Here is a 25638-nt window from a genome sequence, read left to right on the forward strand (position 1 = left end):
TATATCGAGGTTCGACTGTATTACCGGTGTCTACTGTAATGAGAAATTTCTTTGGAAAGGGAGGGGAGATGTTGTCAATGTCTCAGCCCCTGTCTCTAGCTTCAGTTAAAAACTGGGTTTCATCAACTTTTTGTTGCTGCGATGGATAGAGCCTTTGATGTCACTGTTGCCAATGCTGTCTTGTCTGAAGGCTAGCCAACTCTAGTGTTGGCAGAATGGAGAATTTTCCAGACGCCCCCGATCCATGTTGACTGGTGGCTTCACTATGCATCCTTTACCATCAGCACCTAAGTACCGCTGTTTGTATGCTTGATTAAAGTTTTCCGTGATGTCAACATGTTGTCTCTACTTTCACCGCATCAGCACTCAGCACCTAGCTCAGGCCTAGCTGGAAAGTGTGACAGGTCACCAGCCATTTTGAGAAATTTGCCCTTGAAATATTTGTACAGTTGATGTCAAAGGTGGTGAGTTGGGCGAGTTGATTATACATTGCAAAATGATTATTACGGTAGAAGATGCATAAAAAAAAAAAAAAAAGAGGGTACAGGATGCATAAAGCATGTACCCCTTTTCTTTGTCTGTCTTCTACCACAAAAATCATTTTGTACCAGTGGACTGCAACGGTGATTGGGCATGGGATCATATGCACTGGCTGAAGTGACGGCCACGTGCATGAAATGGAGTTTGGGTCTTTGGGTGATCAGCCGACAACTACTGTGAACGCTTATTGAGTTCATGTGTGCACTTAGTGGATGGAATGGTGTAAGCTCGTGTGTGGGCATAAAGCCAGTGAGCATCTGAGTTTGTGCAGCATAGCCTGAACTGACAGTGTCGTGGAGTCTAGATCATATGTATGTAGTTCCCCCACTTTGCGTTGACCCATGGCGCACACTAGGCTGTGCAATGGGGAAACGTGAAATGCAAGTTCAAGTGCAACCTTCATGTTCAGGAAATTTCAAGTTAATGAGTACCACATTGAGCTAAAGTCTGTAGTCAAGTTTTCCACTGGGCTGGCACTCTAAAAAACAACGAAATCGATTTTACTGTTGCAGTGAGTGTTTTTATTTCTGACAGACTGCCCTATTATTCGGACATTTCCATCGTATTGTCTGTGTCTTAAAAATTGATTGGCAACTGTAAACGTGTTCATATTCAGCCGCCATTGGTTGTGACATTTTGCATAGCAGTCTGCGCCCGATAGGTCAACACTGCATGAAGTTTTGCTGACGGACATTATTAGCATACCTGCCAACTCTTCTGAATTTTCCGTAAAATGTACTAATTTCGAGCAGTCTTACAATTTTACGAATCTTGCTAGAAATCTTACGGAAAACATTTTATTTGCGAAAAAAAAAAAGTGAAAATGTAGTAAAACCACATTCTGACACCTTGTGCCACCACGAGAGGGCAATACGTATACGTGGTATCACGTGGGCATGAAGGCAAGAATTTAGGTTTGAAATTTAGTGTTAGAATATCAGTTGTTATGGTATTCAGTGAAAACAGTGAACAGACAGTGGCAATATAGGGACAGGAAATATCTCGGGTAAGAGAATATAAATACCTTGGTATATGGATAAACGAAGGCAATACATATATGGAAATACAAGAAAAAACAATAGCAGTAAAGGGGAAGAGAAATGCAGCCATAATGAAGCACAGCGCTATGGGGATACAATAGGTACGAGGTGCTCTGGGGTATGTGGAAACATGTAATGGTTCCGGAACTTACTTTTGGAAATGCGGTTGTTTGCTTGAAATCAGGGGTACAATCAGGACTCGATGGGAACCAAAGGTCAGTGGGACGCCTCGCATTGGGTGCTCACGGTAAGACTACAAATGTAGCTGTGCAGGGTGATATGGGCTGGACAAGTTTTGAAGTGAGGGAAGCTCACAGTAAAATTGATTATGAAGAACGACTGAGGAACATTGAAGAAAGTAAATGGGCTGGGAGAGTGTTGAGGTATTTGTACAGGAAAAACATTCATTCAAAGTGGAGGAAAAGAACTAGGAAGCTTACCAGCAAGTATGCGGCCTGTAGGGTGGGCAACACAACAACAAAGATCGTCAAGTGGAAAGTCTGAGAGGCTGAAATAATCTCATGGCTGGCGGCAACGGAAAAGAAATCTGCCATGAGTAAAAAGGGACACTAAAGGTTACTATGAAGTCAAGTTAATGTGATAAAGCAATGCTCTAGAACGTCTAAAGCGTCAATATAATCGCGAACAGAGCTTTAGTAACCGAGAAATTGAGGTAAATGCATGACACGATTTGAGACCCCACAGCGACATTCCGGTACTAGCCCGATGACAAAGGCACTCCTCATCATAATTTATGTCTCTAGTACTCAACTACTTGTATTAAAAAGATCATTTCATTAGGTTATAAGACTGAAGAAAATGCTACTTGTCTACTTCTGTTCGATTCTAAGAAAAAATAACATTTTAAAATACCCTTCAGTAGTATAGGTGGTCAAAAGGTTTCGTTTTCGTTTGACTCTGCACACTCGACTCTGCGCTGTGTGCGCTTTGGAGTTTCAGTTGTTCTTTATCGCGTAGTGCTGCGCTGGTTATGCTGGCTCGCGAAACTTGCATTTGGAACAAGCAGCGAGAATGCCACGTCCATGTGATGTCGTGGGATGCACGAACGGTCTGCGGAACTCGGCCAAGGGCAGTTGCAGCGGCGAATCCAACATTACTTATCACTGTGTGCCAACGAGTTAACCTCTCCTGTCTAAGTGGTTAAGTGTCATACCGCTGCCACAGTGCGTTAGCAAAGAGCCGAAAAATCGCATTGTGTGCTTGCTGCACTTTCGTCCAGAGGATTACGAGTTCAACGCCAACTTAGTGAAGTCGTGTGGAGTGCCTTTCAAAGCAATGCTTTCCCGTAGCGCTGTTCCGTTGATCTTGCCTGCATTCTTCGAAGCGCAAGAACAACTGCAGGTCGAAGATGGGGTGGTGAGTGCAGCATTTGGTTTTCACGAAAAAAAAAAAACTACAAATGTGCGAATATGTACAGCCATGACATACAGTTGCTGTCGTAGTAGTACGCAATGATGCCGGCAGCATGAGCCCTCAGCAGCAGGTCACATTCATCAGTGCTTAAATCACTGAAGTCGAGCCCAGCATCGCGAGTCAATGTGTTGTTGTGAGGGTCGTCCATTGCAACGAGTGTCAGAGTTGGCGTCATAAAACCAAGAACCAGCTTATCGTCGTGCGCTTTCCCTTCTTCTAGCCACCATAGTTCCGCTTTCGCATTGCTGTCGGCTCTGTCTTGGCTCTCTTTCTAGCCGCGCGTTTGCGTTTTGCGAAGAAAAGCCGTAGCGCTGTCTGCGGGCGCCGTTTTACTTACCGGCGGCGCAATGTCACTATGAGACCATGACGTCACCACTCCTCGATCAAAGGGCGGGTGATTTTAACTGCGCTAGAGGTACGCGGATGTTTCAGAAAGCATTTTCTCTTAAAATAAGTCTCTTCTTCGTATGAAACAAGCGTTTCGAGGTGTCTGGGATGGTATTTGAACAGTCCACATTGACTTAATATTAACCTTTAGTGTCCCTTTAAGAAAAAAAAAAGCAATCAGGAAAGAAACAATTTATGATAACCCAAAGGGAAGCTCATTGCTTTTCGAAACGAGATCAGGATGCCTTAGAACACGCACCTATACACCAGAACAAAGAAAAAAATTGAGTGGTGCCATTTTTGAAGCGCGGTGGCGCCACCTGCTGCTCTAACGGTTCCGAGCTTCCAAGCGAGGCGACCGCAGATAGACGCAGTGCTTGCGCTTTGACATTTCTTTGAAGTCCTCATGAAGGACGGGATGGTGAATTTTAGCTAGCAAATTTAGTTAGTGAACTTCAGCTTCTTGGCAAGATTGTGCTGCAAATTGGAATGGCTGTGGCAAGCGCAATGTGCGCAGGCGGAGCGGATCGGAAGTCCGTGTTACCTTTGCATGCGGAAACATTGCTTCTGTGGTTATTCCACTTTGATTTGCACGTCTGACAATACGTCATGAACTAGTAAAAGCCTTGCAGTACGCGATATACTTGACCTCCGCGTTCTAGTGCCTGGAAAAATCTCGTGGCCCGCACCTTGAAAACAGGAAGCATACCGTAGATTCGAGTAAGCGTAGCGCACGTGCGCGGATACCCAGATGTGTTCATTTTTTGTCTCGGGACGGTGGAATGAATGAATTAAAGAATGGATTGGTGTGGAACGAATTAAGATTAGTTCAGTCGTGTCGGATCTACTGTGCAATGCATGCATACTTCTTTAACAAACATCGCCGCTCTTGCCCTCTGGCCAATAGTTACGATAAGCCACACCAACCAGCTTTCACCCGTGAAGGTTTCAAATAGTTTCTGAAAGGTATTGCGAAATTTCGTGGCCACTAACGCCAGTATACAGAATTCAATCTGTTACGCATGAGTTCGATTGTCATGAGCGGCAGAACTTTGTAGCGGTGCGGACACTTTCGTGGCATTTACTTGTGAATCAGGTGCGGAGTTCTATGGCGAGAGCTGCTGTACGAAGCCCACCTTAGGCCTTTGTGTAATTGAGGCTCATAGACAGACACATACACATAGAGAGACACACACAGATACACACATACAGAGACAAAAGGACATGCACGGCTGAATATGCGACAGCGGCACAGCTCTCGACGTACATCGTGTTCGTCGCAAACGGTGCTCTGCAATCTGCTTCGTTTTCGCTGGTTACTTGCACATCCATATATGATGCAGTGACGCCCCGATGATGTTCGGTACTCGGATGTTGCGGGCACAGACATATCTACACATTGAACACCCCGTAACGCACAGACGCTACATGCACGCGAATGCGTCTTGGCAGCTCGGGGGACATGGCGGCTGGGTTCTGGAGTCCATCCGGTTCGAGACTATCATTCATGTTCTGGTCTATAAAGCGAGGTACAGTGAAACCTCATTAAACCGTAGTTGGCCGGAGCTCGGAAAAAGTACGTACTAAATGGCAGTACTGTTTAACCGAAATCGGAATGTTTAACCTATCGAAAAAGTGTGATGAAAGGGGAAAAAAAGATGCAGTATTTATTCACTTTGCGTGACAGTGTTATTTTCGTTTCATGCCGCGATGGCCTAGCACAATGACAGCGGCCTCAAACTTACTGAAGCTGCGTGCCAGCTTTTCAGCCAGCCCCCTCTTCTCGGCAAATATTCACATGGCACAGTCCTCGTTGACGTTACGTAATCTCCGCGCACACGTGCGGTAGCACTGCAGAAGTCGCGGGGCGCCTTTTTCATTGCGGGGTGCTGTTTTCGTCACGATGATTGCACTCATGAGGCTGACGTAACGCACAGCTTCTACCACTGTCGGGCCTCAATCGCCCATGCTGTTGCTTACCGTGTCGTCCTCATCACTGTCGCTAGTCGGCACTTCGGCAACAACAGGGACAACGATGGCGAAAAGTCGAACCTTGTAGCCAACATCTCATCGCGGTCGCAGCAGCGCTGCCAAGCAACTTCTTCGCATTCGAAATGCCACACACCGTAGTCAACAGCAGATTCCTGTCGTGTGCCAGCGCCGACTTCTTCGTGTGACGTTCAATAGCACGGATGATGTCTAATTTTTCTTCTATGCTGAGCACCCGGCGTCTTTTTTATCCGAGCTGCGGCATGACGCGAGTCCTCGCTTGCACGACGCCACAACGCTCTCTGGCACGGCGTCGAAATAGTGTTGATGTTGATGTGGCTTCACGCGTGAACGCACAGGGCGCTTGGAGGCCGTTGTTTCGATCTCTGAGGCTTGTTCTGCCGGGCTGCCCGATGGAGCCGACACACCGCCGCGTTTGCGTGACGAAAAGTGGAAACGCCACGTTTTAACCGATGCGTACACAATAAGCTGGTACGGTTTATGCGGATACAAAACACATTATGTTCAATGGCCACCGAGTCGGGGATTTGACTTTACAACATTTAAAACGAAACTACTGTTTAAGCGGGTACGGTTTAACGAGGTTTTACTGTATAAGAAGGAAGAAGAAGCATGTGCTTGGCTGCGGTAAAGTAGGGAAACGATGGAACATGTTCCATTAGAATGTGAAGACATCTGCCCAGCAGTCGATTTAGGCACCACTGGCCTCCTTGATGCCCTTGGGTTCAGCGAGATCAGGGGAAAAGTAAACATGTCTGCAATAGAGATTAGTAAGAGGCGATTGGAAGATTGGTGCTGTCAGGGTTGTAGGATGATCTCATCGCTGGCATCCAGTTGTATGCTTTGTAGTCGGGCATGAACTATGTGGTAGCTGGCCCATGCCGTCGTCCAACTCACCCACGCTTGGGACGTGGTTGTAGAGAGGAACTTGCTCTCATCGAGAACTAGGAGTACAGGGTTTATTTACAACACATTAAAACATGATATACATTTCAACAGTCTAGCGTGACTGCAAAAAGGAGCACAAAGCACCAAGCACACTCCTAGCAGCCGACAAACTGCTGCTTAAAAAGCCTCTGTCCTCCCTATATCCCTAGGGAAGGGAAAACTGCTGTCCAACCTTCGTCCAATCGGACCGTTCACGGTCGTTGGGGTGCAGTCGACCCGACCCGCCTTTGAGGGGGAGGGCTCACACACTTACATACGCATTTTGGATTCCTAGAACCCACCGAGTTGGGCGGGTCCTCGTAGCCAGGTTGTCACGCTTGACCCCAGCCGGTGCCTTTTAATTCCAGAGCTGACTTCTCCGGTAGCTGCCAGGAGCGTCAGCAGACTGTGACGAATCCTGGGGCCCGAGGAAACGCACTTCAAAACACCCTTTGTTAGAGAAGCTCTCTTGCTGCAAATAGACCATGAAGGTCACGGCAAATCGACCAACAATACACGGTCCGCCAAACGTGGTCAGCCCTGCTGCCATCGACTCGACGAAGGAGGCGCATGGTAGATTAACTTTGCTGTGGTCTCGAGTTCTCTGAAGAAAGTGCATGGTCGGTTAACTTTCCTGCTGTCGCTGGTTCTCTGAAGGACGCCACCCCAGCAGAATGATCGAAACTACTGCAGCGGGCTGAGATAGGTTTGCAGAGCAGTACCCCTGCAGGCCGATCGTAACAGTGGAAGAAAAGTAGGGAAATGACAGAAAACGGGTACGTACAGTAGCAAAGTTCGCAATAGGTGGTCATTAAATTTGGTTGTGGGAGTTCATATTGTTTTTTTCTTTTTCTTCTTTAAACCTAGGTAGGACATTAGATAGTATAATAGCAAGAGCTTGATGGCGCAACCCACCGCCCCATTCCAACGGGGACGCTCATTACCTCCATCCGTACATCCATCCATCATCATCAGCAGCTGCAAGGTTGTAGGGACTTCTGTCGTCTACTAGGGGGGTTACTAATCCATATACAAAGCTCGATGATGTCGATAGTGCCTCCGAAAACTTGTTGCCATGCTGTTGCCTTTGTTTGCACGGGCGCGCTGGTTTAGACATTAGTCACTGCAGTGTTGGCCTCCCCTTTTGTTTGACTAGCTGCTGCGTTGGATGCAGTGCGACTCCAGCTTGTAGTGGCTTCGCAGTTCAATGGCGGGCTCGGAGCCCCGACAGTACTTCCAAGTGTTTTTGAAATTGTACACGGCAGAATTTCCATGCTTCGTGCCGTCGAAGAAAGGGGAGAAGTTGAGATTCTGCACCACATGTGCCCGTGATGTGAACATTTTGCATGACGGCAAGTCCGACATCAAGGTCCACTTCGCTTCGAAAAAGCACCAGGGATTTGTGCGAGCCGCGGACAGCCAACCAAGCCTAGCAAATTTTGTACGCAGCGACAATGACCTCGGTGTGATTTGTGCAGAATGCCTCTTCACTGCGTTTTTAGTTGAAGACAACATCGTGCTGAGTGTCAGCGATCATGCCAGACTGCTTTTCTGGAAGATGTTCCCCAAGTGCAAAGAAGCAAAACTCTACGCCTGTGGACGAGCAAAGATGATGTCAATTGTTTGGGAAATGGCTGCCAACGCGAAGACCCCTTTGTTGGGTTCCCTAAAATAGCAAGTATTTTCGATCGCCGTGAATGGCAGTAACAATAGGGATGCGCAGCTTTACCCTATTGTTGCGACATAATTTGTTAAAGAAACAAGTAGTCGAAAGCCGCCTTCTTTGCCTCGGTACAATCCAAGAGGAAGCGACAGGTCACAAGGCTGCAAATCTGGTTCTGGACAAGATGAAGTCTCGAAATTTGGCTGTGTGAAACCTGTTGGCTAGGTGTTCGGACAATGCCAGTGTCATGATCGGCAATAAAAACAGTGTTTCTACTGTATTGAGAGAGGCTCAACCAGGTTTGATAGGGGTTGGTCGCCCGTGCCATCTCATCAATTTGGCCGTCCAAAACGGAGCTTCATGACTTCCTGTAAAGTTTGATGAGGCGTTGGTTGACATTTTTTTTTTTTACCTAGAGAAAACCTCGAAATGGAAAGATAGAAGAGTTCCAAAAAATGCATGGTGCCGAGGTCAGAAAGATGTTGAAGCATTCGCCGACACATTGGCTGTCATTGGGAAAGTGTTTAAAGAGGCTGCTCGACCAGTGAAAACCACTATTCAGCTTTTTCTTTATCTGAAACAAAGCAGTGCAACAAGCAGAGCTTGTTTTTGGAGTCATACCAAATTCCAAAGACTTCCTCACAAACTCCCAAGAACCCTGCACTGACCCCAAAGTCTGCTACACATCTTCACAAGACTGCTGCAGGCCTTGGGAAAAAAAGCACCGATGGCGATGAACTCTCGCTAAAGAAGAAAGGAGCTCATTGTGGACCTCAAGCAAAAAAACTGAAACTTCATACCAAGGATTCTGGAGAAGCCTGCTAATGCGACCCATGAGGAGAACCTGTATTATTTTTTTGTCATTGGAGCTAAACAGGGCATGCAGTCTTTTTCTCCAAAATGTTATACTGCTTTCTGATTTGAGAAGGCAAACTGCCTTCTTCAGGCACAGGCTCCTCAGATTCACGTACTGAGGGGCCTCTCGGAACCACTTTTTCGAGGATTTCCTCACTAGATTTGTGCGCCCAGGTGTTGTCAAGGCATGTAATTCATTGCTGAAAGTTGACTATGGAGCTGCTGAGAACCAGAAAGGTGATGAAGACATAGTCATTGGCAGCACAACCTACTCTGTGGTTGAGACATTGAGCTGCATTGTGAGAGAGCAGTTCTTCTCTGCTGTACGTCTGTACTTTACGGCAGCATACGATTACATTCGCCACAAATTCCCGCTAGAAGACTTCAATCTCAAGATGGCTGAAGTTGCTCAAGTACAAGCTCTAGAAACTGCTTCATTCAATAGTGTACGTCGTTTTATTATGGCGTCCCCTGCTATCCTGCCCCAGCAGAGTGGCGAATCAAAAGACGATGCAATCGACGCACTTGAAGTCGAGTTTGCCAACTTGCAAGCATATCAGGTTCGAGTCGACATATTGAATGAGCCAAGGTGTGATGTGCAGTGGTCGTAATTAGGAAGCGTTCAAAGTATTGACAGATCACTCGGGTTCCACAGAATTTCAATGGTTATGCTGGGTATTCTTTCCATTCCCCACAGCAGTGCTGAATGTGAAAGAATATTCAGCACTGTGATCAAAACTCCAACGTAGTTTTGCTCATCTGTGTGTGAGAAAACACTCGAAAGTCTGCTGATGGTCAAGGGGCACCAGAGTGGTACTTGGTTTGAGCAAACCTACACGGAAAAGTTTCTAAAGCAGGCAAAGTCGGCAACAGCAAAATCATTGCAAAAATAAATTGTGCACGAGTGGAGTTCTCGCTCTTTACTCTTCAAGACATGGATTTCACTTGCAGTTGTGAAAACATGAGGAAGCTTGTCATAAAAGGTAACTCCATAAAAAAAAAAAAAAAAAAGCTGCCGTGCACACCCCCCCCCCCCCCCCCCCGCAATAGTTTTACGAATTTCCAATTCTTCAGGTTGGCAAGTATGTTATTAGCGAAAAAGCTTGACTATGCTGTGGTGTAAGGTAGCAAAGTCACATTGAACAACAACAACATTGCTGAGGACAGTTTTGCTCATGCTGAAGAAATTCATCAGTTGTGAAATGTAAAGAAATCTAAAAAGACATGCATTGTTTTATGCCATCATAATAAACACAAAAAGCGGCAGGACTTTCAAAAAGTTCAAGAAATGGAATCGGGCAGTCTTTTGAGCAAAACTGGGCTTCCTGCTGAGTGTAATTAATAGTACTTGATTCAGTTGTTCATGGCAGCATGCATAGCAAATGGACAGGTTCATTTGCCAATTTCATTAAGTGTTACAGGGCCCCTTTAAGAGGATGTGTATCTGGGCTCCTTATTGTGTCTGAACACTTTTCTAAAGCATCTGAGGTTCTCTTAGGCTGCTGTGATTGAGTATCCAAGCTGTAGTTAGCGCTTGTGTTGCATGCCGAACGCCTGCCATGTGTAAGCATGTCGGTGTAATGAGCCAGTTGGGCCACTTGGCTGGGGTTCATTCTAAAACGGTGTCTTAACACTAGTTCAACAGAGCACAGCAACCCTTTGAAAGGGTCAGTTTCTCACCACCTGGCCTTACAGTGCAATGTGTTTGGCAGTGTCCATGAATTTGGCAGGGCAAGAGAGTTGTTTAGGCGCAAGGAACAGTTAAAGACAAATTCAGCGCTGTGTAAGTTCTGGGAAAAGTTTCTGTTATTGACTTTAGACAGCTGAAATTTACAAAAAATATTTAATCGTGTGTGCTGGTTGCAAATACACAATTGGCCTTTTTTCTAAGTCAGTACAAAAAAAGTTAAAAATTTTCGGGTGTTATAAATTTGGGAGGTGAGTTGCAAAAAATGTACTGCAGCGAGAGAGCTGAAATTAAGCAGGTATGTTTCTTAATGTCCAAAAAATTCAACTTGGGATTTTATTGTTTGCGTTTATGTTTTAGATGAAGTTATGAAATTGCAAGTGTGAATTTTTGATCTTTATTTGGGATTTCTACAATATTTCAAAATGTTGCTGTGTTTTTAAAACATTATGTTATTGTGCTTGTGCACTCTGACTCTGTAGCATTAAGCCGGGAAAAAAAAAATTAATAAGAAAATTGAATGAGTAGGATGCAGACAGTGCCGCTCCCAAAATTTGTCACTTGCAAAAATAATTTTTTGAGGAAAATGCAAGAAGCTATAAAGAGTGCAAAGATATACATTTCATGCTACAAAACTAGGTAGGTTTCTTGTGAAGCAGCATTGAAGGCTCACTTTTGGCAGAGTAGCAAGCCGGAAAGATGCTGCTTCAAATGAAACCTAGATTGATAAGGGGTTTTGGAATGGTGAACTGCACAAAATAAGTCATTTTCATCATTGCAGCAAGCATAAACGGACAAGGGCTAGTGAAGAACACTCGAGTGAGCACTCGCCAACTTGGCCAGTTTGCCATTCTAATGAAGTCATTTTCAGTACTTTCATGGGTGAAACTGAGCATCTTCTAGGGTAAATGCAGTATATTTTCCTCAAGTACCCATTGTTCTAAGCTAGCTTTTTGCCAGCAGGTCCACCCTAATATGTAGATAAGAATGAAAAAAAAATTGAAAATTCAATTTTTAAAAATCTATTTAATCCAAGATTTTCCCCCTTAATGTAAGATTAGCGCAAGTTCTTTTCATCGAGTAATATTTTGGCAGTTGTCAGCTTACCTCCCATCACATTGCACAAAAAAGAACTTGATTATGTTGTGGAATATCGAGCTCACAGAACTTGACTTGGTTTTCTTGACATGTGCTTTTGGTTTCTATGCCAACATATCTGTCTTTGCATATTATTTTGAGCCAAGGGCTTCAGTGTGCTTTTCCCAATAAACCTTCGGTTGCAAGTCAGTGCTCCTATCAGCTTTCCTCAGTTAAAAAGTGTCAGTAGCTTGCAACTACTCACACACTTTAATTCCAGGAGGCTTTTCTACGACAGGCACTTCAACAGGTGGCCTCTTTGGTGCGGCCAAGACGACGCCGTCCTTTGGAACCAGCACCACTCCTGCATTTGGCAGCACAGGCTTTGGCACCACCCCCGCTTTTGGCACAACGGGTACCCTTGGCACTACTGCCACCGGGGGACTGTTTGGTGCCAGCACTGCGGCAAAGCCTACTGGCTTTAACTTTGGAGGCACAACTACTACCACACCTTTTGCAGGTGCGTCAGCGTTTGCTGAAGGGGTGTTCTGACCAGGAAAAATAGCGTAATAGACACAATGCAAAGAACGGACAGACAACAGTGCTGATTAACAATCATATGTTTATTTTCCAAGCTGCATTCTATAGCAGCCTTTCAAGAAGTGTTCGTTGGGCTGTTTCCTGCTCAAGTGATGAACCAACCAGCCTGAATACATGCACTTCTGCAGTGTTTCAGAGCTGATGCATTTCCTTAATTATTTTCTAGGCACTGACGTGTTCCATACTTGCCTTGGTCAAACGCGTGTTGCCTTTTATGTATTTGTCTGTAGTATGCTAAACTGCTTAATTATATGTATCCAGCTTGCAAAGTCAGTAGTTTTGTGTTGTCTCTACGTCTCTAATAATATTTGTTAACGTCTGTGGCCTCTATTCTATCTCAACTGGAAAATTTTCTCTACTCTTCGTCCATTGTAGTGTGGTTCAGACCACAGACCATGTGTCTATGGTACAGAAGCCCGTGAACCTCATTATAACAAAGCTGAAGAGCGAGCCAAGATTACTTGGTTATATCCATTACTTTGTTAGATCCGTTATTGCCCTTAAGGGGTGACGTGGCTTTGAAAATCAACTTCTTTATTCATGGATTTCGATGAAAACTGGCACAAATGTTTAGAATGTCTCCCTGATGCTTCCATAAAAGTTTCAGAGCGATATCTTGAGAACGTTTTATTGAATTTTATTGAGCAGAATTTTCTTCCTCGAACTTTCTGGAGAGCCTGGGGGCCTTAAATAACATTATAGAAGGCTTGTTAAGTATTGACTGCATAGCTAAATGCGTGCTGAACGTTGTGACATTCTTGCCTTCCTTTCTTTCGTGACACAAATTTTTTGGAGTGTCGTTTTTTTATGTTACCTTTGCATCAAGCACACTTTTGGGGTAGACCAATAGCCATATCGTAAGCTTACAGAGGGTCAAGATAGGAAAGCGAGAATGTCACGACCTGCACTGTAGCCCAAGGAATGTGACGAAAAAAAAGGGGGGGAATATGCTAAACATTAACAAAGAAATCAGCTTCAGAAACTGAGCAAAAAGGCAAAAAAAAAAAAGTGTTGAGAGAACGGCTTTCAAAGTTTCACCTTCTTTTCAGTTCTCTAAAAGGCACCAAATTTGTAGTCTTTGGGGTGTTTTGTGATGTGGGGCTTCTTGTACATGTGGCCTCTGGTCTGGTGCGCTTCCGCCCCCCTCCCCCCCTTTTTTTTGTATAAGATTCTTTGCTGCTGCTATACAAAGAGCATGGTGCCTGGGTTTCAAACCAAGTGAGGTGCAGAACTCTGTGTAGGCATGAATATAGTTCCAGTGTTGTATCTGCAGGCTGCCTGATTGATAGCAGTCTCCACTACAATCAGTGAGGCATTTTTTTCTTTGGTAGAATTGACCATGTTACTAGATGAAGGCTCCGAGTGTCAGCAGCCTTCCAAGTCATCTTCACTTGACAGTGACTGTGGAACTTAGAATCAGAGAGTCAGTGATAGATATGCAGTTGCTAGGTGCTATGTAGAATTGTACTTTTGTATGATGCCTTGATCGCTTCTGCAGCCAGGTGTCTGTGCCAGCCCAAGGGGCCTACTGAACAGAGCTCATGATGAGGTTCTCTTTATGAAGGGGTGGTATGATAGACATTGTTACAAGCTATCCTGACAATATGATAATATAGAGTAAACGCACAATATGCTTGGTTGCGGGTCCAAGGTGCCGATGTGTGAAATGTGTAGCTGCAGATACAAGGAGTCGACACTCGATGCGCTTATTCGTGCAGTCCAAGGTGCTGACACGCGAAATGCCTAGACGCGGGCTCAAGGAGTCAACGCTCGATGCGCGTAGTCGCACAGTTGGTGGCGCCGATGCACAAAATGCTTAGGCGAGGGTTCGAGAAATCTGTGCGTGATGTGCTTGATTGCCAAGTCAGAGACTCCTCTGCGCGAAGTGCTTAACCACGGGTCTGAGGATTGCATGCTCAATGTGCTTGGTTACGAATTCCGAAACATCGAGTGCTAAAAGGCTTAGCCGCATGTCCAAGGATTCTGCGCGCGAATCTTGGTCGCGGAGTCCGCACCGCCGATGCTCGGAATGCTTAGCCGTGGGTCTGAGACGTACACAAACGTAGGGATCGGCCACGCTACTACGATGCCTGCGTAGCGCCCGTTTTGACACGTCGAGATTACGGCAAGTGGAGACTTCCAGACTCGCGAGGTGCAAAGAGGCGAGCAGATGACGTGAGCGCCAGACCAATGGCGAACTGCGCTGGAGTCACGTGGAGGGCACAGCCACTCGCAGACTCCGGCACGACCTTCAATCATTTTCTCCTTGTGTGCTTGTTTCTGTATGAAGGAGATCGCTGAAGCGGCAGATTTGAAGACTGAGAAATGTGCTTTCCAACAAGACCAAGATGGCAGCGCTCGGTTGCGCTGTTCCGGAGATACTGTCGCTTGAAAAACGCTGTTCTTTCTTGATCTCCGCGAAATTTTCCACAACCTTGGCTGATAAAACAAAATTTTAGAGCACTTCTACGTGGCTTACAGTGATGATATATTGGAATCGTATAGAAAGAGTTATAGAAACTGAAAAATCTGATTTTCAAAAAATCAATTTTTTGTCAATTTTTTGCGATGCGAGAGTCGCATCCCCCCTTAATATGTAAAATAACCTATTGCTTGAATGTGGTTTCGTAATCGGACTAAAAGTGGCGTATTGTCGTCATGTGATGCAAATTGGCCATCCATAGTAGCCATCTTGTATAGTTGAGCACAAAATTAATCCGCAGCAACTTCCTCGAAGGCGTGCTCTGTTGTCACCATCTTTTGTCAGCAATGACGCTGCGTCCGATAGCTCTGACAGTAAGCTGTTGCCAACGCCGCAAACATGATTTTGGTTTTGTATCGTATTGGGACGTGCAGGTTAAAAAATTGAAACGATTCGAAACTTTCGGAACCATTCCTGTAAATATGGTACAGTGGAATCTCAATGATACGAATCTCATGGGGTCACGAAAAATATTAGTATTCGACGAAACAATTAAAACTAGCTAAATTAAAGAGTCAGAGGTGAACTCACTCAGGCACACGTACGTAAAAAGCATTTATTTCTTGAAGAAAAAGTCTTTAATGTCATTCTGCCTCTTTTTCTTTGTCAGGTCACTTAGCAGACTTTGTTCAAATCCATAAAAACGCGTGCACGTGTCGTTGCTTATTTCATTCGCTGCCATTGCGAGCCACAGAACTTCGAGCGCATGCAGCGTTTCAGCCGCCGGTGGTGGACTTTCGCCGTCGCCCACATCTAGCATAAAGAATGCGGTCCGAAGCGCAGCAGCTACTCCGTCCGATGGCACGTGGAAAAGGAGGAAAAGCACAAAAGCAACAAAAGCGCCACCGCTTCAGAATCTTCACGCCCAGTCACAGCCTCCGCACTGTCCCGCGCCACGTCCGCGCCTCCGCACCGAAAGAGAAAGGGAGAAATCGCGTGACTGCGCGCTGTTCTCTTTAGCGGCAGTCGGTAGGGCGGCGTTTATTAAAGCGAAAGCTTTGGCTCATGCTCGCGATCGCGTCCGTCCGTGCGCTGGAATCGTGCCAACTGTGGCCTCCTCCACGCAGCGGCGCAACCTCCTCCCCCCCTTAGCAACCGGCACGCCGGTGGGAGGCGCCGCTGTGCATAGCAACCGTGACGTCACACAGCGTTAGAATGAGCGCGCACACGTCGGCCATGCGTCGGCGGTGGCAGCTGCACCGCCGCTCCTTCTACAGATGTCTCGTTGCAGTCGAGTGAGTCAGACGCATAGCTCTGAAGCGGCCCAGTGATTCCACGCCAAGCGGTTTGGGGAAGCGGCAGCGGGCGCCAGAAGAACAAGGAGCGAATGCGCATGCGACGACTGAACATGTCACCAGATGCGAAAGCAAGGGAGGCAGAACGAAAGCGGCAGCAGCGACAGGCGATATCGCCGAACACCAAAGCGAATGAATTGGAGTGCAGACGGTAGCAGCAACTGGCTATGTCACCGAACAGCAAAGCCAGGGAAGCGGAGCGCAGACAGCAGCAGCGTCTGGCTTTCGCCAAGCACACTTTAGAATTTCCAATGTCTTCGGTAATTTTCGTATCAACAGACGTGGGTCGAAAATTGATTCGTAACAACCGTTCTCTAGCACGGTGCAAAGTAATGGGGCTCGGCCGGAACTACAGAAAAATTCGTATCATCCGGAAATTCGTATTAGCTGTGATCATATCATTGAGATTCCACTGTAATCCAATGAGAAAGGTTTGTTGTATCTAAAGTCGATTCTATATAAAATTAAAACTGCAGTATGTTGTTAACTGGTAGAACTTGGCAGGCAACAGCAAAATTGATGAAAAGATTGGGAGCTAAAAGAATTGCATTTGCAGTAGTATACAAACACACTAGCGGCATGCGGCTTGCTGCCCACTGTTTTCCAGACTTTGGCTGAAAACAAACAACAGTTTCTCCATGCAACAGCAACATTTTCCTGCCGGCGAGGAAATGGGTTGACTGTCCACAAATGAAGGGATGCAAACATCCAGTTGTATGCTGAAATTGTTGAATATGTGTGGCTTGGTCGACATGTTTTGCGTGTGTGCATTCTTTGGAAATTATTATTTTGATTGTAGTGTGGCACCACTTATGGTATGGCTATTCACAATTCTTACGGCTTTAGATTACAAGCAGCCTACACTTAAGTTGGACACACCTTTGGAACAAAGGTATCCATGAACAAAAAATTGACCGTCCTTCCACTACTGAGAAGAGGGGTGCAAGTGAAGCTTGTGTTGACTCAGTTAATGCTTGTGTTTTAATGTATGCAAGTTTAATGTAACATTTGGACGTCGCGATGGCACGCACGTTACCACAAACACTTGAGCTGAGTGGTAACTGAGAGGGTGTTGATGAAGCGTGTTATTTTACATAAACACCGACTCCTCCCACTCTCGAAATGTTGTCGCTAGATGGCGAAGATGTTTGGTGTCGGCTTGACACTCCCTCAGCTCGGGATCCGCGGCACTTTGTTGTCATAACTCCTTGGCTTCGCGCTCTTTCATGGCGAGGTCAGCACGTTGACAGTCAGCCCTTTATCGAGTGAGTTCCCGGCGGCATTTATCTAACGCCGCCTGTTCTTTGGCTGAACGCATGACGCACGAATGACGTCAGTAGTGCGGCAGCGCAGCAGGGTTCTCCTTTCAACGGGTCTGTTGCTTGTTTTTTTTTTTTTTTTTTTTTTTTTTTTTTTTTTATAGCAGTCTCCGCACTTGTGCAGCTCTGAGAGCAGCTGTTTTTTTTTCTAGCATTACATCTCCGGTGCAGGCTAGCGTATACAAGCTTCACTTGAAAAGGTGACTTGACAACAAAAATGCAGGTCATCCAGTTGCACATTCACACAGAGAGTGGAGCAGACAGTGGAGCAGACAGTGGAGCAGATAGATAGGGCAGTAGTAATCAAGCCCACTGCCCTTTAAGTAGCTTAGCTAAAAAGCAGTTGCATACATGCGCACAGAGCCTGGCCTGTACAGAGCCACCCTGTCCCTCTTCAGTAATTCATTGGAGAACAGATTACTGAATCAAAGGGTGTAAAGGTACTTGCCTTTTCTGTCAGCACCATTGACAGTTAATCCATAATATACATGTTAATTTTCCAGTCATCCGTAATTAGCTAAACAGTCAGTCCTTCATATGATGCACATAAAACTGTGACGTTGAGTCACATGATGCACTGTTCATAGTTGGCATGTGCAAGTTTGTTGTTTCTATCAGCCTTATCAAGGTAAGAATAATTGACAGATATCACCTGTCATAAAGGCGAAGGTTTAGGAGGTCTACCAGGGGAAAGCTTTGACCTCTGTGTGTTTCCGTCCAGTTTCTAGGTTGTCCCTGTGCATAACAGTGCATTATTCAAAACAGTGTATAACCAACTGGCTGCCATTGCAACCCTACATGCTTCTTGGGGATGGCTATGAAGTACAATTGCCTTTAGAGCATTGCAAGTGTCAAAAGTTTCTACAGGTAGCAGCTTTTTTCTCGTCCAACAGTGGAAGCATTGTTGAGCATGTATAGCAGCTGCTCCAGTTTCACAGAGTTTGTGAGCGTTTCAGCTTGCAACAAATCTTTTATATCCTATTCTCTATTTGAGGGCTACTATTTGATTTACTTAGCCCCGTGATGAAGTGTTTTGTACAATAATGGTTGTATTCTTTCTACATAGTAACTAAGTAATTGTGAGGTTGAAGTTCACTTTAAGTAATTTTGTAGAGGCATAATGGCCTTGAAAAACAGTGGTCCCAAGAATACTTGTTGTGCGACATCTATGCATGGACTCAGATTGTGGGAGTTTAATAAAGCATGGTGCTTTATTCCTTTCTTTATTTCAGGCTTTGGGCAAAGTGGTCTTGGTGCTGGTACTACATTTGGCAGTGCTGCACCAACCATGGGAAGGCAAGTGTGCACTATTTTCAGTTACATAATGTACAGTGCTCAGTTTTTCCAATGTCTCTACTCAACAATCAACCCAAAGCACTGGAAATTTATTAAAACGTGCCAGGGCTGTAATATTTTGAATCATTGCTGTCAGGCATCTTCTTACACCTTTGCCTCTTTGTTTGGTGGGCTTTGGATGCCTTCTTCAGGCGTTCTTTATCCTTTTCTTGAGCCCTCTGGAGTAGTGCATGACCACCATTTTCACTGCCAGACCGAGCCTAGTATTATGGTGTACACCCACAGAATGCTGTTGGCATCTTGGGCACAGAGTTTTAGCGATCAAAGAGTTCATCGCGGAAACCTGCACAATAATGAACTCACAGTCACAAGGGGCCGAAATTTGTTCTTGGCCTTGCTGGTCCATCAAACTGAACTTCCGCTCAGTTGCGAACACTGCGCTTCTGCAGTCATCACTGACACAAAACGCGGCTCGAGGCGCATCTGAATCGTGCGACGTTCAGGCGACGATTCGTCTGGGGAGCCTTGAGTCACCATACTGTATGTAGCTCGTCGACGGTTGGGCTCATTCACAGGCTGCGTGTCCCTGTCGCACGATGCGTCGGAAACGGTACACCGTCTCTGCTGGCGATGGTGGCCTTTGACCCGCCTCGCTTCCAACAACGCGACCTCGGTTGCTGACTCGCGCGGCCGTATGCACAGGTGCGAGAGCCTCCGTTGGCACGTCTTCCGGTGGTGTGGTTATCAGTGTCGATGTCACAGGGCGATTGTCGGCTTCGCTGCTGGAATCGCACGTTGCTAGATAACGCGGCACATTATCCAAGTGTTCAGTCGGGTGCTACACTTCTTCCGCTGGCCGCGGTCTTTTTCTCGCCGTAGGAGGCTTTCGCTTCCGTTTTCCGAAGGCATGCTTCGTTAAAAATTTCTCTTCGAACGAGCGACAATCCATCACTGACCTGGGAGCTTTCATAAATCCGTATTCTGCGAGTGTCAAACGAAGAAAGGCGCCGGTTTGGTTTTCAAAGCAGACAACTGCGGTTCGCTGTGGTTGCCAGCTTGCCCGCTGCTGCAGCAGCAACCAATGGCGAGACGCTTTTCAGCACGGCAACCAATCGGAGGCCCGCTTTCATCACAGGGCCCGTGTGACTGCCTCAAGCAGACCCGCACTTCTTTTGTGTTTGCGTGTTTGTTACAAGATGGCGACGACCGAAGAATTCAGAAACGGAATGGCGAAACTCGGAGCTTTCGAACGATACCAAGATGGCGGCATTAGGTGGCGGGAAAGACGAGACTGTGGCGATTTTACGCGATTTAAAGCTGTTTTCTCGCCCTACGCATTGGTAAATTAATTTTTTTCAGGCACTTTTAGTGCGTTTTCAGCCAAACCATTTTGACACAATGTAGATTAGGCATTGCAGATAGCGAAACGCGTTGTTGCCAAAAATCGATCTTTCTTGCGATTTTCGCGATCTGGTCCCCACGTCCCCCCTTAAGGAAATGTAGGTTCACTGTCCAGCACTTGGTACACATAGCAGTAGCAAAAAATTGTTGCATCACTTTCATGTCGACGATGACGAACTCCGTGCTGCGATCGTTGTTGTCGTCATTTGCCATGACGTCTAGTAGGTTGAACTTCCGTGAAGTCGCCGAAATCTCTGCCAAGGAAGATTTCACATTTTTTGCACATTCTTTGCATTCTGCACACTCCTCCTTGGTGTAAAACACAGTGTCCACGCGCTCCGCGTGCGAACTTGGCCCAGGCACGTCATTGTCAATGCGCTCAGCGCACGAGCTTGCTCCAGCAGCATTAAGTGATGGAAAACAAGCTTGTGATGGTACCGAAGTCGACGTTGTTGAGCGTGGCCCAGCCATACTGACCACAGAAGAAACAGCTGGTGGCTTCCCCGAAGTTGCAATTTTCACTGACGTGATGTTCTTGTTTCAAGCACGTCTCTTTTTGCTGCACGCTTTCTGCGTGCTTACTTTCAAACGGGCATCGCGAGCCATTGAAGCACGTGAAACAAAACAAATTCGGTAACACGGGTAGAGCGACCAAGAACTAATGCGGTTAACTCACGGCAATGAGAAAAAGCTAGCGAACACAAAGGGAAACCCGCCTCTACGATGGCGGAGCGGGCAGTAGCAGACGCTTCAAACTACGAGGCCTGGCTGCGCCGGGGAGGCCAGGAGAGGAAGCGCGCATCGTGGCCAATCGGAGGGCTGCGCTTCTCCGCGCGGTGACGTCGCGCATGCTCTGCCCAATCAGCGTCCTCCTCGCGACTTTTCAAAAGGCGCCTGCTGCAGCGGCTCCACGAGGCGTAGGTTGGCTTGAAGCTCGCCAAATTCAAACTCTGGGAAGCAGCTTTGTAACAAGACCAAGGTGGCACCGATCGGTTGTCGTGTGAGGAGTTACAGTGGCTTGAAGTCGGGCCAAATTTCCGAATGTGGCCGTTGATTTTCGTCTACCCACGTTTCTAAATTATTGTTTTTAGCACTTGTTGATGGAATTCAGCTATAATATTTTGCCAGAGCATACTTTGGACTATAAAGACTTTGAAATTGGGATTCTTGAAAATTGACATTCTTAAAGGATATTTTGCTATTTTGAGACCAGTGTCCCCCCTTAATCACTGAGCTGATGAGTAAAGTTAGTGCAGCAAAAATACAATGCACACAGGAAGGAAAGACAAAGACAAGCACTTCTTTGTGTTCTTTGATTTGTGCAAGAGTGATGTCGTCTCCATATACAGTCTGACAAGAGCGTCGCCGCATTGGAAATCTCCGTTGCCAGAGGTCGCCATGGAGATAGAAGAAACGAGCTACGTTTCTTCAGACCACTTGACTCTTGCGAAGGCATATGAGGTGGTGCTGATCACACAAATGCGAAGCCACACAAACACAAAGATGTGACGTCTCCGAGGCACACCTGCTCTATAGACACACCGCGGGCAAAAAGCAACTGAAAGTTAAAAAATGACAAATGGATCCCGCATTAAGGGATTAGGACGATAGTGCTGACAGAAAAAAACATTTTTTCAGCCAAGGAAGAGTGGGCATGGCCTCGAATATTGTAGGATGTTGCGTGCTCTCTATTGAAAGCGTGCACCTTCCAATCTTGGAGGCTACAAAGCGGGCCACTGAAAGCCAAGCCAGTGGAAAGTCAACATGGCGGCCCCCAGGATCGGGTAGTGTGGCTCGAAATGAACGATTTAGTCCAGAAAAACCAAACTTTTGGGCCTAACTTCGTTCAAAAAATTGGCTGCAAAAATGCATTAGCTCTAGGGAACTCTGATGGTGCATTTATGAAGTCTGCGATATCTATCAAGTCTGAATTTCTGGAGTCCGAAAAATTCATGGGCAACTGTATTTGAAGCCAGTCACCTGAGCATAACCACTTCCAGACATCAAAAAGCTGACACCGCTTCTTTCTGCATCGTAATGAATTCCAGGCACTTTCACTTTGAAAACTGAATTGAGGAAGAGCACAGTTGTCACGTCCTTAAACATATGCAAACAATTGATGCAGCATTTACTCCTCAACAGCGTGCAAGCATGAAGTGAGCGTTGTCATCAAGCTGCGGTATCAGTGAGACACTGTGCGTGTGCGCATACTGGCTTCTTTTAGACGCAGCATGTGGACTGATGGTGCCTGCTCAGAAGGCCGATTACCTTGCTCAAGGTCGCAATTAACAGTGTGACCACATTGATGCGACAGTGCCTATGTCAGAGGAGAAAAAAAAAAAAAAAGGACTTTTGCCCAGCTCACTGCTGTTGTGTGAATCCACAACAAAGTGGCAGCGAGCAGCCAAGCAAGTGTGCAAGAGTGGTGATAGACAGAAAGAAAGGGAAAAGATAAGCAGGGATTGCGGCCCGGTGCAGTGCCTGGCTCGACTACTGAGCTGCCGCCGGGTGAAAAGTGAATGCAAGCGACGGTGTCAACACTGTGCCGTTACTTTTTTCCTGGTATTTAGGCCCAGTGCCAAAGTTGTCACTGGACCTAGCTTGCATTGCTTTGAAGACATGGCAAACAGCGCTTCAGAAACTTTCTCTTCGGATCAGTTTGCACAAAAAAGATAAACTGCTATTTGCAACGTTCAGGCCGCAAACTGTGTGATGTGGTTGAGCAAGATGTCTTGCATGCGATGCAGCAGCAGCTGGATTCAGGCTTCGACTTGAGCTTGCCTCACATTGCAGCTCTCGTTCGTACTTGAGGTTTGACAGTAGTTGTCATGTGTTACATGAAATAAAATAAAGACATCAATTTATTCTGTTGAGAATTAATTTGCATGACAATCAAATTTTAGATGTTATTTGTGTCGGCAGCTGCAGTGATATTCTGGGTGAGCTGGTGCGGTATGTAGCCGACTACAACAGCAGAAATATTGCCTGAACCCAGTTCTTAGCCCACAGGAAAATCTTGCCTTTGGGCAGGGTAACTGCCATTTGTTGGTGGAAAATGGCTGATGGCAAGGCACTACATCACTAGTGTGTTCTGCCATTGTGTTGGTAAATTTTATTTTAACTTTCAATTTCAACCTGAAGGGGCCCAAAAATTTGTTCGAATTAAAGGAAGCGAAATTAATGAAGGACTTACCTGTACTGTGCACTGAGCTAACACATGAGTGGGAAGTTCCACAGGATTTATTCACGCATATTTGCAAATTACAGTCAGTTATTGGGAGTATCGGTGATCGTACAGTCACAGGAGACTGCGGGTGCATGCATGTATAATTAAATGAAACATACCATGTCCTGTAATAATTTCCCCTTTGAACTTTTGGTATACTTCACCGCGTATGACTGCTGTACCGGGGTGAAGCTGACTTTCGGGAACCGGCATTATGCAACGCGCCATGCTTTCCACGCTGCGAAGCTATTGGCGAGGAATACAAAGGCCGAGTCGGTGCCGTTGCTAACACCGGTGAATTGTTTCAATGAAAAACACGGCACTGAACAGCAAGAAGCTTGGTAGTGAACGTGGGAAGTAGCTAGGCCTAGCGTTGCTGCGGTGTCGCTACAGCTGCCAGTGGATCTGTGTGCGAGAGCGCTGGCTTGAGGTGGTGTGATAATCAATATGGCGGTGGTGGTGGCTTTGATCAATGCCATTTCGGACCTGTGGTCATGGCAAAACGACTGGAAAGTTGGATAGCGAAGGTTTTTTGTGTCCGAAATTTCTGACGTTCTTATACATTTGACTCTATAGGGTACATGCTGGGGCCGCAACTTTAACAGAAGTCACTAACCAGTCACTAACAGAAGTAATCTGTGATGTGTGCCTGCACACGCCTGTGCACGAATTTCCGCCCCGTTTCTTTTTCTTTTCCTTGACCACGGCATTGAGGAATTTCTCCTATGCTCTTCCTCTATGGTGGGGTCAGAGGAAGGCTGGTTGGAGGCGCCACCACGTGATTTGGCACGTTGCTGAGAGCATTGTCAGAGTGCAGTATGTTAGAATTAATCGTTGCAAGTTCTTGCGCATTCGAATTACCGGGTGTTTTCGCCCATTGGAATACACATAACTTTGACGGGACCACAGCATCAGTTCGAATAAACTGGATGTTCGAGTTATGTGTGTTCGAATTAATGAGATTTGACTGTAGCTTGAATACTTCTTAGCGTAAAGTGAATAGCATCAGAGAGATCGTCTCCTTGTCTGGACCCTTAATCGATATTTTTCCACTTTTCTTGTGAAGAACTAAGCTAGCTTTGGAGTCCTTACAGATTTTTGCTAAGATGTTCACATATGCTTCACAACATACTGCAGCCATTATTTTGGACTGCAAGGACTTCAGATATCACAGACCTTTCTTATTGGAATATTGGGGTGTTGACTTTATCGAGGTTTAGCTTTACGAAATTTCAATTAAATTTGTTTAACTTATTGAGTGCATTCTGTGATTCATATTGAAACATTTTCTTCCTTCAGCACGGATCCTAATGCAGCAGCAAATCAGCTGCAGCAGCAGCAGACGCAGCAGCTGCTCCAGTACCTGTCTGCCAACCCGTATGGAGACAACCCACTCTTCAGGAATGTGCTCAAGGTACTCGTCATGTAGGGCCTAAGCAGTTTGTCTGCATGTTATGTCTATGGCCACCTCATTTCTTTTCCTGGTTTTCTCTTTTGTTGTAATGACACATTCAAATACCTTGGTGTTACTTTCTCCCCTGATATGAAATGGCATGCTCACATTAGATGTATAACCAACAAGGCATTGAGAAAATTGGGTTTCCTTAAACGAAACTTACGAGATGCAACTAAAGAATGTAAATTACGGCATACAGATCACTAATAAGGCCTCTACTTGAATACGCGTCCATAGTGTGGTCGCCACATCATTCTAGACATAGACATGCTTGAGTCTATTCAGAAAAAAGCCATAAGGTTTATATATAATCGTTATGACCGCCATTTCTCACCGACATCACATGCTAGTAAGCTGCTACTAAAGTGTCTGGCCCATAGACGTACTTGTGACCGTGTTGTTCTCCTGCATAAAATTGCTCATGGGAAAACTTACGTCAATGCACCTATTGTTTTCACTAACCCTTCTTCTCGTCCCACCAGAAGCAGTCATCGTCTTAACATTGCTCCTTTGAAGGTCATCGATTGATTGTTTTAGGTTTTCCTTTTTTCCACATACAACTGCGATTTGGAATGGCCTTGAGGGGTCCTTGCGTGAGTTATCGAGTTATGAATTTGCCGACCTATTGCTGAATTATGTTCATTAATCAACTAGCTCTTCCTGATATTGTTCTTTATATTGTTTTTCTTTTTGCCACTAAAATGTATTCTTCAATTGATTGACATATATATGCACTCACTCCTGCAATATCTTGCTATGTAAGATGGCAGTACAGTAAAAGCTTGTTAATTCGGACTTCTAGGGACCTTAAATTATGTCCGAATTAACCGAATGTCCGAATTATCGAGCGGACAACAAAAACAATAAATGCACGACTTTCATCAACAAACCTTTACTGCTCAAAGTAATCGAGGATGCTCGTCTGCTTTCGAGCAGAAACCCG

The 25638-nt window shown here is 45.8% G+C and overlaps 1 protein-coding gene across 3 annotated transcripts in view; it reads left to right on the forward strand.

Annotated features, from left to right (window-relative positions):
* Positions 1-25638, forward strand: part of Nup98-96 (nuclear pore complex protein Nup98-96) — a 264767-nt gene that overhangs the window by 47342 nt on the left and 191787 nt on the right. For 2 of the 3 annotated variants that reach the window (XM_055073379.2, XM_055073381.2), the window contains 3 exons: positions 11901-12140; positions 18549-18612; positions 24539-24653. In XM_055073379.2, the coding sequence (XP_054929354.1) occupies positions 11901-12140; positions 18549-18612; positions 24539-24653 (419 nt within the window). The remainder of the gene's footprint in view (positions 1-11900; positions 12141-18548; positions 18613-24538; positions 24654-25638) is intronic. The other variant, XM_055073380.2, reaches the window with a different exon arrangement.

This window comes from Dermacentor andersoni, chromosome 4, assembly GCF_023375885.2.
Source record: "Dermacentor andersoni chromosome 4, qqDerAnde1_hic_scaffold, whole genome shotgun sequence".
NCBI lineage: Eukaryota > Metazoa > Arthropoda > Arachnida > Ixodida > Ixodidae > Dermacentor > Dermacentor andersoni.